Here is a 14,456-nt window from a genome sequence, read left to right as displayed (position 1 = left end):
ACATGAACATTAAAAATGAATGGCAAAAGAAAGCAACATGGTTTTACCTGTGCACACAGTTAAATTCAAGATCTATGTGCTACTCATAATCATCAGTTAATCTGGCAGCTAGACACACACACACACACACACACACACACACACACACACACACACACACACACACACACACACACACACACACACACACACACACACACACACACACACAGCACCTGCAACAGGCTCTAGAGAGTCTGAAATCCCTCAAAGCGTTGCAGCCAAATCTCTGCATGGTGCATTGATTTAAAAAACGCCCATTTATTCAAAATCACTGAGGAATATTGCACTTCAGTCAAAAAACATTCTCATTGTACTTTACTACTGTGACAAATACAGTTGACCTTTGCGTAATGTTTTTGTTCAAAACGGCTTTTCTGGGCACAGCAGAGAGCAAAACAAATGACCCTGAGGCAGTATGAACTACACTGCTATTTGCTGTTGTGCGCACACATATGACAGCAAACTGTAAATGTTAAACTGTATGTTTAAATGTCCAGTGCGCGATCAACTAAAAGTCGCCTTCAATGCAATACAGTGGTGTTTGTAGGGTGTACAGCATGGGCCAGTCACAAAAGTCAGCATCGTAAGTATTTGGAGATGACCATTTAAAGAGATGCATGCAGTAAATGCTCAGCAGTTGGTTTGTCTGTCAGATGACAATTAACTGATCATGGGAATGGGTCCTAAAGACATCCTGCCATTTGCCATAACTACTTGACCATCAGTGAGAAGGAGAAAAAACACTGATGTTAAATTGTTTTCAGGGGGTGACAGACTCAAGTCTCACAAGGGACTCTTTCACTGCGGCGCCATGCAGATGTAATACATAATGCAAGGCTCTCCCTGAAAAATATGCCATACATACGGAGGGCAGCATATCCATCAGAGATGCTTTCTTTTCAACTGTGCACTCATAACAAACAGGGCGGTCCTCCTGCTCTTTAGATCAGATGATGTGGAGTCTACAATTTCCATAAAGAATTTTACATTTCTGATTGGTCACACCACAGAACTATTTTTTTAATGCGCCATCTCACTCCATTAGTAATGAGCTCACATCCTGTTTATTATTGTATCCTTACACTTTGACCTCACATCTTTCTTCTGCAGCATATTTCACAATGGCTTGTTTGACTCTAAGAGTTCACTTATCCTCAGCACAACAAGTTGTTTAGAAGAGAAACTTTCATGGAAGATGTCTTGGCTGAACTTGTTCAGATTTATTTTCATGTGGCTGTGCATGTGTATCAAGGTCCACATAATGGGCTTGTATGTATTAGAAAGTAGGCTGGAATGAGGCCAGAACAACATGGCCTTCTGCCTTCTATAAGGGTTCATTGAGTGTGTGTGCCAAGGACTTGATAACAGGCTTATATAAGCAGGTGAATTGGAAGGAGAAAAAAGTAGCAAACTTCCCTGTAGCTCTTTTAATATCTCCACAACATCTAACCTCTATATAGTCCTGATAAATGTGTGTGCGAGCATGTGAGTGTGTGCCAGGTTGCATGCATTTGTCTGTGCGTGTGTGTGTGCTCACATATTGTGTGTGCATGTGTCCTTGCGTATTGTGTGACACATGTTTGTGTGGCTTCCCCGTGTTCATGTGGCAATGAGGTGTTGGAAATGGGGTGGTTGTCTGACACACAGACAGTTTCATCAATAATGTAGAATTGGTTTTTCCCAGCGCCTCGGCGGCAGTCGCAGCATCACGCTGGGTTGCGGAGCTTCAGAGAGCACTTAAGAGAGGAGAGGATCGCCGTGCCTCACTAAGGGACCAGGGGCACTGTCACCTCAGCTATTAGCCCTGCAACGCTTCTGTGGGAGAAGGATTAAAGGTGAGAGAGAAAGAGGAGCACAGGAAAGGGTAGCTGTGGGCAGGAAGATCTAAACAACAGTGCTTTATGGCTCTTTGGGGGAAGATCAGGCTGAGAGGAAAAGAGGGCAAAGATAGACTCATGCAGTGAGGTGGGGAGGTGGAAAAGCAGATGACAAAAGAGAAAAAAGAGGTTGTCAGAGAGACAGGGAGATGAGGAAGAAAAAAAATGTGATGCGGTAAAAATCAAAGGACATGAGAAACAGAGGAGGGTCCTCTCTCTGTGACACCTTATCTCTCTGCTGAGGATGGGATTTTGGACTGAGTGGCCCACATTCATTTAGACGACACCTGTTTTTCACACAGAGGAAACAATCCATCTCCGTTTCCCCTCCTCATCTCCCCCCTTTGTTCTATTGCTTCTCCGGGTATTGCTGCCCTCAACAACAAATGCAGCAAATCAGTACACGGCGGTGATTCACTGAGACAAAACATCTGTGACTTGCCGCATAAGAGAGAGAGAGAGAGAGACACACACACACACACACACACACACACACACACCACACACCACACACACACACACCCACACACCACACACAACGTACACACCTGATCTTTCCCTCTTGTGGCAGTTCATGCTGGCGGGTCTTTCAGATAGTAGCCTCGAGTCTTCCTCCAGCAAGTAGACACATGTACACTCCTGGAATCAAACACACCCACATATACATGCACATTCATTTGTAAAATTAATCGGATTGTAATTAATTTAATGAGCAATGAGCCTCATCCATTTGCAACGAGGTTTGGGGCTCGGTTTCCCTGGTCCTGTGTCAGGACTGAGATATGAAGTTAGGACCACGCTGAATACTAACAGGAAGCTCTTAATTTTTTCTTTCTCCAGGTAATAAATTGAGGATATTCCAATATGCGGGTTTTTGTGAATTACCGTGCCGGGCAGCAGCTCCTTGAATGCTGTCTCGAAGGGCCACTCGCAGCGAGCGTGCATCGACAACTGCCGCCAGCCGCAGCAAGGCATCCTGGGAGGAGGAAAACAAAAACAGATGCCTGATGTCTGTTGGTGTTTTTCTATGATCATAAAGTGCAGCTTGAAAACCCGAGGCCTTGGCTATCATCTTGTTTTCTTTGTGGCACAAGGCTTATAATGCAAACAGCTCTTCCTCAGATATTTACATTGGCAGGCTGCAAAGGCTCTGAAAACAATATTTAAACTGTCACACTCACTATATACTCAGCAACTGTGCAGTTGGAGACACAGTGTGGTACTTAGGATATGAACTGAGCTCGGATGTCATCGGGGAGTGGATTTTGTCAAACGCACGGCATCGGGCTTTTGTTTCGTTTTCGAAAACCAAAGCACTTGGCAATTATTTGCAGGCTTTGGTAGGCAGCTGGATTTATGAAATGAGAGCAGAAGAAGTAACATGGTTATACAAATCACAAGAATGTCCATTCCTAGATGTGCTGTTTTTCAAATTTTGATGGCACTGGTAAAGCCTGATCAAATTTACCAAGAGCCTGAGATAAAGTGTCTTTTTACTGCATCCTCAAACCTTTAGGATAGACAAACTGAAAAATGCTTGCCAGAAGCAAAGCAGTCTTAGTCCTCTTCACGGTGAAGGCTGACTATGCTCAGAACAAACCCTTTTATAGGAGGTGGCATCTGACCACTCACTACACAGAAAGCATTTCATCTGAGTTTTCCAGTCGTCCATCCAGCTAACATCTGACTGAACAGATACGCTCTTGTTTGAATCTGTCCAGCTGTCTTCAGCACAGTTGCTTGCCTTTTATTCCCGCCAGTAAATGTGAAACAACAGTTATTTTTTTTGCACCTTTTTAGACAAATGATTGCATATCGAGCTCTGAATGCTTCCAAAAAATGCCAGTCACCTACGGTCGCCAAACACTGAGTGCTGGAGCCGCTCTGTGAAGACGTGGTGTAAAGGAAAAACTGTCTGTACCTGATGTGAGCGGCCCAACTTGAGAGAGACGTATGAAGAATGAAAAAACAGAGCTTGAGAGAGAAGTTCAATCCTTACTGCCTCCACACACCAGGCTATTGGCTGGGTGTAGTGAACTGCAGATAATTTTGATGTCAGAAAGGTTTAGGAGATGTGTGTTTCAGATACCATCCTATAAACACCCCCATGTGAGGCACACTAATGTCATAAAAAGGGACAATTCAACTGCAAGGCGACAGCGGTTTATAATGCTTTTTTTGGTCCTCTGAAATATACACTGAACTCTGATAAAAATTAGGTTCAAAGGCAGGGTTGAGAAATAGAAGAGTACACAAACAGTAGAAATCTTTTAAGGACAAGCAAAATTTAGGGTTTTATATTTTCGCTTTCTGCAAACACTTCAATGAGGCACACGCAACCATGGATGCATCTCCCAGCCTCAACTTCACCAGAAACTGCTTTAAATTCACACCATAGGCACAATTATTCTCTGTGTGAAGTCTACTTAAATCCCTACCAGTTCCAGTGATCACACTGCATTATCATTACATTTAACCGCGGTCTACAGAAACATCTCAGTGGGACTTCAAAATCTGATCAAAGCAAAGGAAAACACAGAGCGAAATCTCAAAGGCTTTAAATGCTCCGACTTTAAAACTGTGTACTGAATATGAATAGGAAAGAATATAGAGAGCCCATGACTGCCAGATGCCTCTTCCAGTTGTTCTGACAAAGCTGTTGAGTTACACAGCGCAACTGAAAGGAAAAGCATCTTGTTCCCTTGGGCGTTCAATAGCACAAAGTTATCGAATGCCGGGCGTGCCTCGGGCTCAGTGTTCTAATGAGGTAGTCCATCTGTCACCCTCTCTTTTCTGTGTCCTTTTCCCCTCATTTTGATACCCCATTCATATCAGCTTTACCTTTGTCTTTTACTCGTGTTCTCTTGATTTTGACTGATGCTGAACATTGATGATGAGGCACGAGGACATGTTTTTGGGCAGGTGTTTGTGTGTGTATGTGTTGGGGGGGGGGGGTCAAATATCAAGGAGGAGAGGAAAAACAGGAAGAAGGAGAGAGAGCGGAGAGTGCTGTCATGCCTGAGCGCTCAGTGTTGGTTATTACATATGATTAGACAGGATTAAATGTGATTAGCTTTGATCACTCAATCAGCTCAACAGAGTGCTGTTGTAATGGAGTTGGAGCACTGCCAGACCATGTGTGAGTGTGTGTCTGAGAGTGTTTTGTATCCTAAGTTGCAGATTGTGAAATACTTGCACAAATCCCAATAAGTAATGTGTTGGCCAAACAGCAGACAAATAATGAACGTCTCTGGCCTCCGTCCTTCCCGTGATGCCGTCAGGAACCCGTTGACGACTGGCGCTGAAACCTGCCACGCTGTGCACGTGTGTGTGTGTGTTTGTGACTATAACAGATTTATGCCTTGGTAAATGTCAGAGCCTGTACTATGACCTTTCGCAATCATTTCTTTCCATATACCTCGAACCATCTGTTATATTAATTTACCTCCTTCTCCACCCATCATTGCGCAAACATTTACACACACCTACACACACCTACATTCATTCAGGTATGTGTACGCATCCTGCCCCCCACTCAGCAGGTCCTGAAGTGGATGAATTTTTTGTATTACATTATGAAATTTCTAGTTTTTATTACCTGATGTTCATTTTTGGGTACTGAAAAGAAAAGGTTTATTTAGTTGAGCTGTTTTGTTTTTGTTTTTTTTTAACGTCCAGGAAGAAGTCCTCACACAGATGGTGATGTAATCCTGACTCAGGCTGGACTCAAAAGTTAAATGAAAACAGCAATTGTGGTTTCATTACACTAACAGTGTTGTCTAAAGCATTTCAATTTATGTGAATTTGGCTAAAGCTTTTATCTAAATTGATTTGAAAATGCTTTACAGAACAAATATTTGATAGCAGAGTCATCACTAAAATGACAAATGTGTTACTTTCATTAAATTATTGATAAAATTTCCCATAGATTTGATATTCAGTTAAACTCATTGCATTACTGTCGAGTATAAACTTGTTTCAGCACTGCACTCATCTCAAGCAGGCCGTATTGTACTCCTGTCTCTGTGCATGAAACATTATTTGTATTTTATTTTATTTTGTTTGGTAAAATCGCAGCGCTCCTGTTGGCTGCGGTTGCACGCATTCACAGCGGGAATACAGTGGAAAACACAGGTAAAAACAGATAAATATGCTATTCCTTGTGAACAGAAGTCCTACTAGCGATATATCCTGCTGTCACTGTATACAGCACAGAACATGCACTTTGTGGATTCAAAGTGGAGAGCCTGCAGTGGAGCTAGCCCACGGGCTAAAGCTAACTCCTGCAGAACACCGCTGCCATCGATTCTGCTGGCTCTCTGGAAAATAAATTGGACCACATAAAGCTGGACATCTATGGAAGCTTGTTTCTGCCACTGAATTTATTTATTTATTTTTTTTGCTAAACATAACACAAAATTTCAACTTATTAACTCAAAATTTCAAGAAAATTACTCAAAATTTTGAGATACTTAACTCAAAATTTCAAATCATGGATGGCATTTTTTTTTTTTTTTTTAGCGGCGAAACAAGCTTCCATAGACATCGCATCAAAACGGGAGGGGAGAGACTGCTGTGCTTTTGTGTTCAGTGAGACCCGGCCGAAAGACACAGTGACAAGCAATGATATTAGCTTTGCCGGGCTAACAACAACCGGGAAGACAGAAGCAGCATTCTCAGCAGTAAAACTTGGGGAGGAGGTCTATGCATTTACATCAACACTACATTAAGCACAGACTCAAAAAGGACCTTGTCAGTTCTTGTCAGTCAAATGGAAGCCCTTCCATCTTCCATCTTCCATGGTTCCATCACTGTTTATATTCCTCCTGATGCTGACACCAATATGGCCCTGGATATCCTCTGTCAATACATCAATGGTTTGCAAAATACACATCCTGAGGGAGTGTTCATTGTTGCTGGGTAAACATGAAAATAGTTCTCCCTCACTTTGATCAATATGTAGGACTTTGTGACCAGGGGCGACAACATACTGGATCATGCATACACCAATGCCAAAGCAGCATTTAAAGCAGCCAGATACCAGGCTGTGTACTCAAAGGGTGTGCAGAACAACTGCCACATGCCCTGACAGACATATTTAACATTGCTCTGCATCAAGCTGTGGTTCCATCCTACTGCAAAGTCTCAGCTATCATCCCTGTTCCAAAAAAAATCCACAGTTGCCACCCTGCATGACTATTGCCCTGTTGCACTTACTTCAATAATAATAAAGTGCTTTGAGAGGCTGGGCAAGGCCTGTGCCACCTCCATCCTACCCTTCACATATCGCCCAAACTGCTCTACTGAGGATGGTATATCCACTGCTCTACATCTGACCCTGGAACATCTGGTCCAGATACTGTTTGTTGATTTTAGTTCAGCCTTCAATACTATAATCCCACTTATACACTTCCCCGAGGAACTGGATACTGGACTTTTTGTCAGACAGGTCTCAGTTTGTTTGGAGAGGAACCAACAGGTCAGACATCATCACACTGAGCACAGGCTCTCTTTAGGGATATGTTCTCTGTGTTCTCTCTGTACTCTACACCCTGATGACCCATGACTGTTGTGCAAATTGCAGCACAAATCACATTATAAAGTGTGCAAAGGACACGACAGTGGTGGGTCTCACCCAGGATGACAAGGAGCAACACTACAGGGAAGAGGTGAAGCTTTTTGTGGAGTGTGGAGATTGTCCCACACATGAAGTTCCCGGGGGTTCACAATTTCACCTTGTCCCTGCACATCTCCTCCACTGTCAAAAAAGCTCATCAGCGCCTGCACTTCCTGCGGAGGTTAAAGAGAACTCATCGCAGCCAATCAGTCATCACTACCTTCTGCAGAGGTGCCATTGAGAGTGTGCTAACGAGCAGCATCTCTCTGTGGTAGAGAGCAGCAGAACCTCTGACAGAAAGGCACTGAGGAGAGTGGTGAAGACTGCAGAGAAGATCATTGCGGTTACGCTGACACCCCTTGGAGATCTGGCAAAACAACGCTGCCTGTCAAGAGCAACCAGAATCACCAAGGACCCCAATCACCCCTTTCATGGGCTGTTTCCTCTCCTGCCTTCAGGTAGAAGATACTGCAGCCTGACATGGAGAACCACAAGGTTTCGGGACAGGTTTTATCCAACCGCCATCAGACTGTTGAACATTACAAAATCCTAAGACAACCTATTATACAATATCTACTACTTACTGTGTAATATTGTATACGACTACAGTGCAATCTACAGTACAACCTACAGTGTCTTATAGTGCAATATAGTGAAATGCCATAGATCATGGTGTTGCTATTTATTTATTTACTCGGTGTTTTTATATTATTTATCTGTTTATTTATTTAGTGTTTTTATTTATCTGGTGTTTTTATTTGCTTTCACTATGAAGCTGATGCAGCGTAATTTCGTTCTGCACTGCATCTTGATGTGGTGTCTGAATTTCCTCAACATATCTTAATTTCCTCTGTGTACCATTCTGCCTTAATTTTTTATGTTGATCTCTAGGTTTCTCCTCCTTTCTTCAGGATGTAGTCTTTGTTGTCCTCTTTATCTGCAGTTATTCTAATCAGCTGGAGCGCTCTTGAAGGACACCTGTGATCAGCATAACTAAACGGATTCTGCTCTCGTTTGATCTTTCTCAGAGCCCCACATTACCCTTGTTTTTTTTTTTTAAAGAAACAGCAATAATGCTGGTGTCAAATACTCCAGTTAACCTCGACTTAAACTCAGTGGCTCGTCAGGCTTTCATGTGCACAGCACACTTTTCACAAAAAACAAAAGAAAACAAAAAACTATAACTGACAGAGAAAGTTGAGGACAGTCAAATTGACAAATATAATCCCATATTATATTTACAACAATGATACTAGGGGTTGTTTTTAGTCCAATTATTGAAGATTATGGAGCATCTTCTAATTTACACTCACTGGAGTTTATTATCACTTTATTTGGTTCCGCTTGCCATTACTGGGTTGGAACATTTTTTTTCCCTTCAGAGCTGTTTTAATTCTTCATGATGTGGATTCAGAAAGGTGTTGGTCCATTTTGACATGACGGCATCACACAGTTCCTGCAGATTTATCGGCTGCACATCCTTGATGTGAATTTCACGTTCCATCACATCCCAAAGGTGCTCTGTTGGGTTAGGATCTGGTGCCATTTGAGTACAGTAAACTCATTGTCATGTTCAAGAAGCCAGTTTGAGATGATTTGAGCTTTGTGACATGGTGTGTCATCTTCCTGGAAGCAGCCATCAGAAGGTAGGCGCACTGTGGTCATAAAGGGATGGACATGGTCAGCAAAAACAGTTAAGCTGTGCATCTAAATGATGCTCAGTTGGTACTACGGGGATTAAAGTGTGCCAAGAAAATATCCACCACACCATTACACCACTAGCACCAGCCTGTACAATTGCTACAAGGCAGGATGGATCCATGCGTGAATGTTGTTTACACTAAATTCTGACCCTACCATATGAATGTCAGAGCAGAAATTGAGACTCATCAGAGCAGACAATGTTTTTCCAGTCTTCTGTTGTCCAATGTTGGTGAGCCTGTGTGAATTCTAGCCTCAGGTTCCTGTTCTTAGCTGACAGGACCTGGTGTGGCCATTCTCCTCTGACTTCTGGCATCAACATGGCATTTTGACTCAGAGAAGTGTCACGCAACAGATTTTTCTCTTTTTCATTCTATTCTCTGGAAACCCTATCTGAGATAGTTGTGGGGGAAAATCTCAATAGATCAGCAGTTTCTGAAATACTCAGCCTGTCTGGGACTAACAACCATTGAAAGTTCAGAGTCACTTAAATCACCTTTCTTCCCCATTCTGATACTTGAACTTCAGCTGGCTGCTCTGACCATGCTACATTCCTGTATGCATGGAGTTGCTGCCATGTCACTGGCTGATTAGTTATTTGACTTAGCAATCAGTTGAACAGATGTAACTAATGAATGTATCTCCCTGTTCATGCCTCTTGCAAGAAACTTCTAATGTAGGCAGAAATATCAAAATTTTGTGAGCCTCTCCTGGAATAGCTGCTAACTTTTAATATACTTGACACTTAAGCCCGAGACATTCTGGTGAAGCTGCTTGGTAACTTATGCAAAATAATGAAAATATAGTGGGCAAGTCAAAGGTAGTAGAGAAATTAGATTACAGAGAAGCAGGGCTGAACTATTAAAAAAAAATGTGGACCTGCACATCAGTATTAGCCTGGGGTCAGACCGAATTTTCCGATACAGTTACAGTCTGTTTCCATCAGTAATTCTGTGGAGTTGAAGGAATCACAGGTGTGGACATAGATGCATGTAAAGAAAAAAAAAGCATTTCATTCATTCATGTCCCTGAACTACAGCACTCATAAATTTGAGTTAATAGAGAGAGAGAGCCAGACATTTGCAGAATAACTCCAGGAGGACATCTCACTGAAAAGTTTAATTAAGTCTACACGGACAGAGCTGTAGCTAGCAGGATAAAGCCAAATCAGCTCTGTATAATGTGGAGATAATTTCCTGCTGAGCGGAACTAGGCCAGATAATATTTGCACGTTCTTTCTAAGGTTTATTTTGGCTGTCTGGTGAGGAGGGATTTTTATTTTTTTTTCCTGGGTACTACATTATCTGGAGTTGCACTTCTATATTAAAGACTTTCCTGACACTGCCTGATTTGTACACATTTCGCATTCTGTATCATTTCAAGCTGATTAAAGCGAAATTATTTCCCCAAGCTGTTTGATCCAGCTGTGTTACTCTGCTCTCGTTGCTCTGAATGTATTTTTGCTCCAATGGTGAAAACATAATTGCAGGTTCTGTGCAAGTTGTACTCTCTGAGGGGCTCTTCATATGAATCCAGGAACAACAGCAGTGTGCAAAAGGTTGAGGAGGAAACAGATTTAAGCCCACAGGGAGTGGAGCATCGTATATTTGATGAACACAGGAAGAGAAAAAGAAGCAAATGGTGTTGCTAATAAAACAGGTAAAAGTGAGTGAATGATTGCTAATGGCCTACTCTATTTCATTAAAGTGAAGAGAGAGGAAAGCCTCAACTGAGATAGGTGATTGTAAGAGACAACCCTGTTGTGCTATAATTTTGTTTAATATCGAATACGATTTCTTAGGAAAAGTTGGAATTACTGGAAAATTTCAGAGCCTCAAGGCCTTTATTAATGACTCAATTTTTCTCAAGTAAAATCGAATTAATATGAAGACATACCAATGTGTTCCTGCAGTACTAATGGAAAGGAACAGGACTAAATGCAACTATAAAAAAGCAATTTCTTTCCACTTGAACTGACTTCCAGAAGCAGTACCAGTGTAATGAGGGTGCTGAGCAGAGAGAACACGGGCGTTTTAAAAAAGTCGGGCACTTTAAGCCTGGCAGCCAAATTTTCCCAGGGTTACCTGTGGTATTGCAACTAAAACACCAAGAAGTGTTTTGTCCTCATATAGCCCAATTATAAAAGACACTTTGCCTACAAACACACAAATATCTTCATTTTAAAACAGTGTAAATGGTGGTAAAGAAGAAGACGATTGGTTGACAGGCTAATACCAATGAAGCGTCATCATGGCGTTCAGAAAACAGATTGGAACTTGGTCCAAGGGAAGCCATAATTCATGGAGTACAAAAAGAATGAAATCAGAAAGGTATCCAAGCGCAAGGAAGTGAAAACGGCTCCTCTATCCTCATTGCAAAACTCTGGTACTTTTACTTTTAACAGGTCCTAAAAGTAGAAGTGAGGGAGGTGTGGGAAGAGTGGGAGGCACGATGGAGCAGTGGTCAACACGTCGCTCAGAGCAAGAAGGTCCTGGGTTTGAATCCTCTAGCCTTCTGTTTGTGGAGCTTGCATGTTCTCCCTGTGTGGGCGTCCTCCCACAGTCCAAAGACATGCAAGGGTTAGGTTAACTGGTTGATTCATAACTGATTGCAGTAGGTAGTGAATATAAGCGCGAACAGTTGTCTGTCTCTCTGTGTTAGCCCTGTGACAGATTGGCGACCTGTCCGCAGTGTACCCAGCCTGTTGCCCTATAAAAGCTGGATAGGCTCCAGCCCCCACGCGACCATAAATTGGACAAGTGGAAGTGAAGTAAAGCAAACCCAGTTACAATAAAGCACTTTTTTCATAAAATTTATTTCTTACAAACATAAAAAAAAAGGTGTATTTCATAAGTGCACAGTAGCCACCTGCTTGTGCTGATAAGACAGGAAGACAATAGGAGACTGGAGCACAGAGATGTAGTGCATGCCCCACTATTTTGCTTTAACTTTGTTTATTCTAACCATAACTGGTTAGCTGAGGTAGTTTCGACCACTTGTTGGACCTGAGGAGCCTGGCTGGGAGACAGAGTTAGCTCTGATAGTGTATAACTGGTGGTCCCTGTGCATGCTGTGCTCAGTGTGCCACACAGCAGATATCACACTGCAAAAACAGAGCACTCTTAATCCAATCTTAGTTATAAAATCATTTTTCTTTTTATGCTTTTATGCTATGCCACAGTTAGTTTGTGATTTTATGAAAAAGACAAGACATAAACCAATATTACATATAAGTGCTCATTAATTATTATAAGATTTTCTTTAAGATCCCTTTAACAGCCTAAAATTTAAAAGTGTAGTTTCAATCGAATACTGAGTACTTTTACTATTTATTCCAATACAAATTAAAGTCATTGTGCTGCTTCAACAAAAGTAGATCTAAATACAAATACAGTGTGCATCCTTAGAAATAGTTTGGGGAACTCTTCACAATACATCAGCAACAGCAAACAAGGTCAGGTTTTTTTTTCTCTTTGTAGAGAGTTTTATAGAAAATGTGTAAAACTGCTTCACCAGATTTTTATCAGATTATTCTGTTAAACACCAATCTACAGTGTGAGCAGGAGCACTAAACTGCGCATTAAAAAAAGCACAAAGAGATACCATGTGTGTTTTAAAAGGGTCCAGATCAAGCATTTTAGGGTGAAAGGAACTTTTTTGTCTTCTTTTGTTTTTATTAAAATATTTACACATCCATCAAAAGCAGAATATTATTAATACTGAAATGAAATTAAAAACACTATTTTAAACAATATAATATTAGTTTAAAATTGGCACTGACAGGTAAGGCAGACAGGACTCTCTCTTATAATGCAATGTCCAAATACAACAGAAATGTAGAAGAAAAATAAATACTTTCCACAGGGAAGTATATCTCACTGAACACTGGTTATATACTTTACCAAGAGATTGCTAGAGATTTTAGAAATCTAACACTCCCCTATGAGATATTATCCCACATGTCAGTAGGTTCAGTAGTTAAATTTGAGAATCAGAAGCAGAAAAGTTGTGAGTTTCAAGATGTAAAAATAGGCAATATGTAACAGTCATATCCTTATTTATCCTGAAATAACTTCTGCAACTTTTTTTTTGGAAGATTCATTGCAACAACACCTGATCTTATACAAATTTTAAAATATTTTTTTGTGCTCCATTAAACTCGTGAATGCACTGAAGGTAACACACAAACCTCTGAGAAACGAACTAGATTATTCAGTTATTCTAAAGTGGTCACATAGTTAACGACCTCACTGAGATAAAGGCCTGACCGAGAGGATTAGTTTAAGGAGCTAATTGGAGTCTTCAGGGTAACTCCCATATTTCTTATCTGTGCATTGTTCACAGAGCCAGCCGACGCCTTGAGTCAAGCCCATCTGCATTTCAAGTGAGTCGACCTTGATCTACAGCAAGAGGATGGAGGGTAATGGCATACTACTTGCACATGATTAAAGGTATCCTCCTCTATGTCTGTAGAGATTTATGCAAAATCAACAATTCACTTGATCCTACAAGCTTCCTCTGTGCATTACAGTGAGTAACTGTGCTTATACACCTGCTGCTTGTTTATCTGTACATGTTTAAAGGCACAGGCATAGTTGTGCATTGGTTCTAAGTCGAGGCTATGAGCAGCTTTGCAGACCATCATTTACATGTTATAGCAGTTTACTGTCACCGGTGTGTGGGCTATTGTTGTTTATATTGGTGTGACTCCTTCGGGCTGCTGCAGACGAGAGCTGTAACATTCACAGAGTTGAAGGGAAATAGTTTTCCTGTTAAGGCCCACTTTTGAATCAATTGGCATTTGACTTATGCATATTATCATTCCTGTTGGGTTATGCGCTGTTAGTTTTTTTGGACACAAGTAGGTATGAGTAAGATGCATACCCAAAATCCTTCACTCTGTGGAACCAAATGCCTACGCAAATGGACACAACCAGACACACAGTTAGACTCTTGACTTTTAAGAGATTTACTAATGCGGATTGATTTTTCCTCATCAGCCGTCTGTCAGACAGACAGGAGGGATGAGATGCAAGATTTAAGGAAGGATGTGAGTAAAGGACAGGCAGAGGCATGCATTCACACACGTGCACATCACAGCTGGTAGGAGGCTAGCAGCGTGAGGTCCTGGATGTTATTCCAACAGAGCTGGGTCTCCAGTAGCATCACTAACATACTGGAGACACATGCACTGTAGAATACAGCCAAGCCATGAAGAC

At 41.5% G+C, this 14,456-nt stretch overlaps 1 protein-coding gene across 1 annotated transcript in view; it reads right to left on the bottom strand.

Moving 5' to 3' along the window:
• Nucleotides 1–14,456, bottom strand: part of pde2a (phosphodiesterase 2A) — a 182,019-nt gene that overhangs the window by 27,598 nt on the left and 139,965 nt on the right. The window contains 4 exon segments of the mRNA XM_030745132.1: nucleotides 2,468–2,499; nucleotides 2,502–2,558; nucleotides 2,805–2,825; nucleotides 2,827–2,895. Coding sequence (XP_030600992.1) covers nucleotides 2,468–2,499; nucleotides 2,502–2,558; nucleotides 2,805–2,825; nucleotides 2,827–2,895 — 179 coding nt within the window.

The sequence above is a fragment of the Archocentrus centrarchus genome, chromosome 13 (genome assembly GCF_007364275.1).
Source record: "Archocentrus centrarchus isolate MPI-CPG fArcCen1 chromosome 13, fArcCen1, whole genome shotgun sequence".
NCBI classification, from domain to species: domain Eukaryota; kingdom Metazoa; phylum Chordata; class Actinopteri; order Cichliformes; family Cichlidae; genus Archocentrus; species Archocentrus centrarchus.
This window is presented reverse-complemented; position numbering and strand designations above follow the sequence as displayed.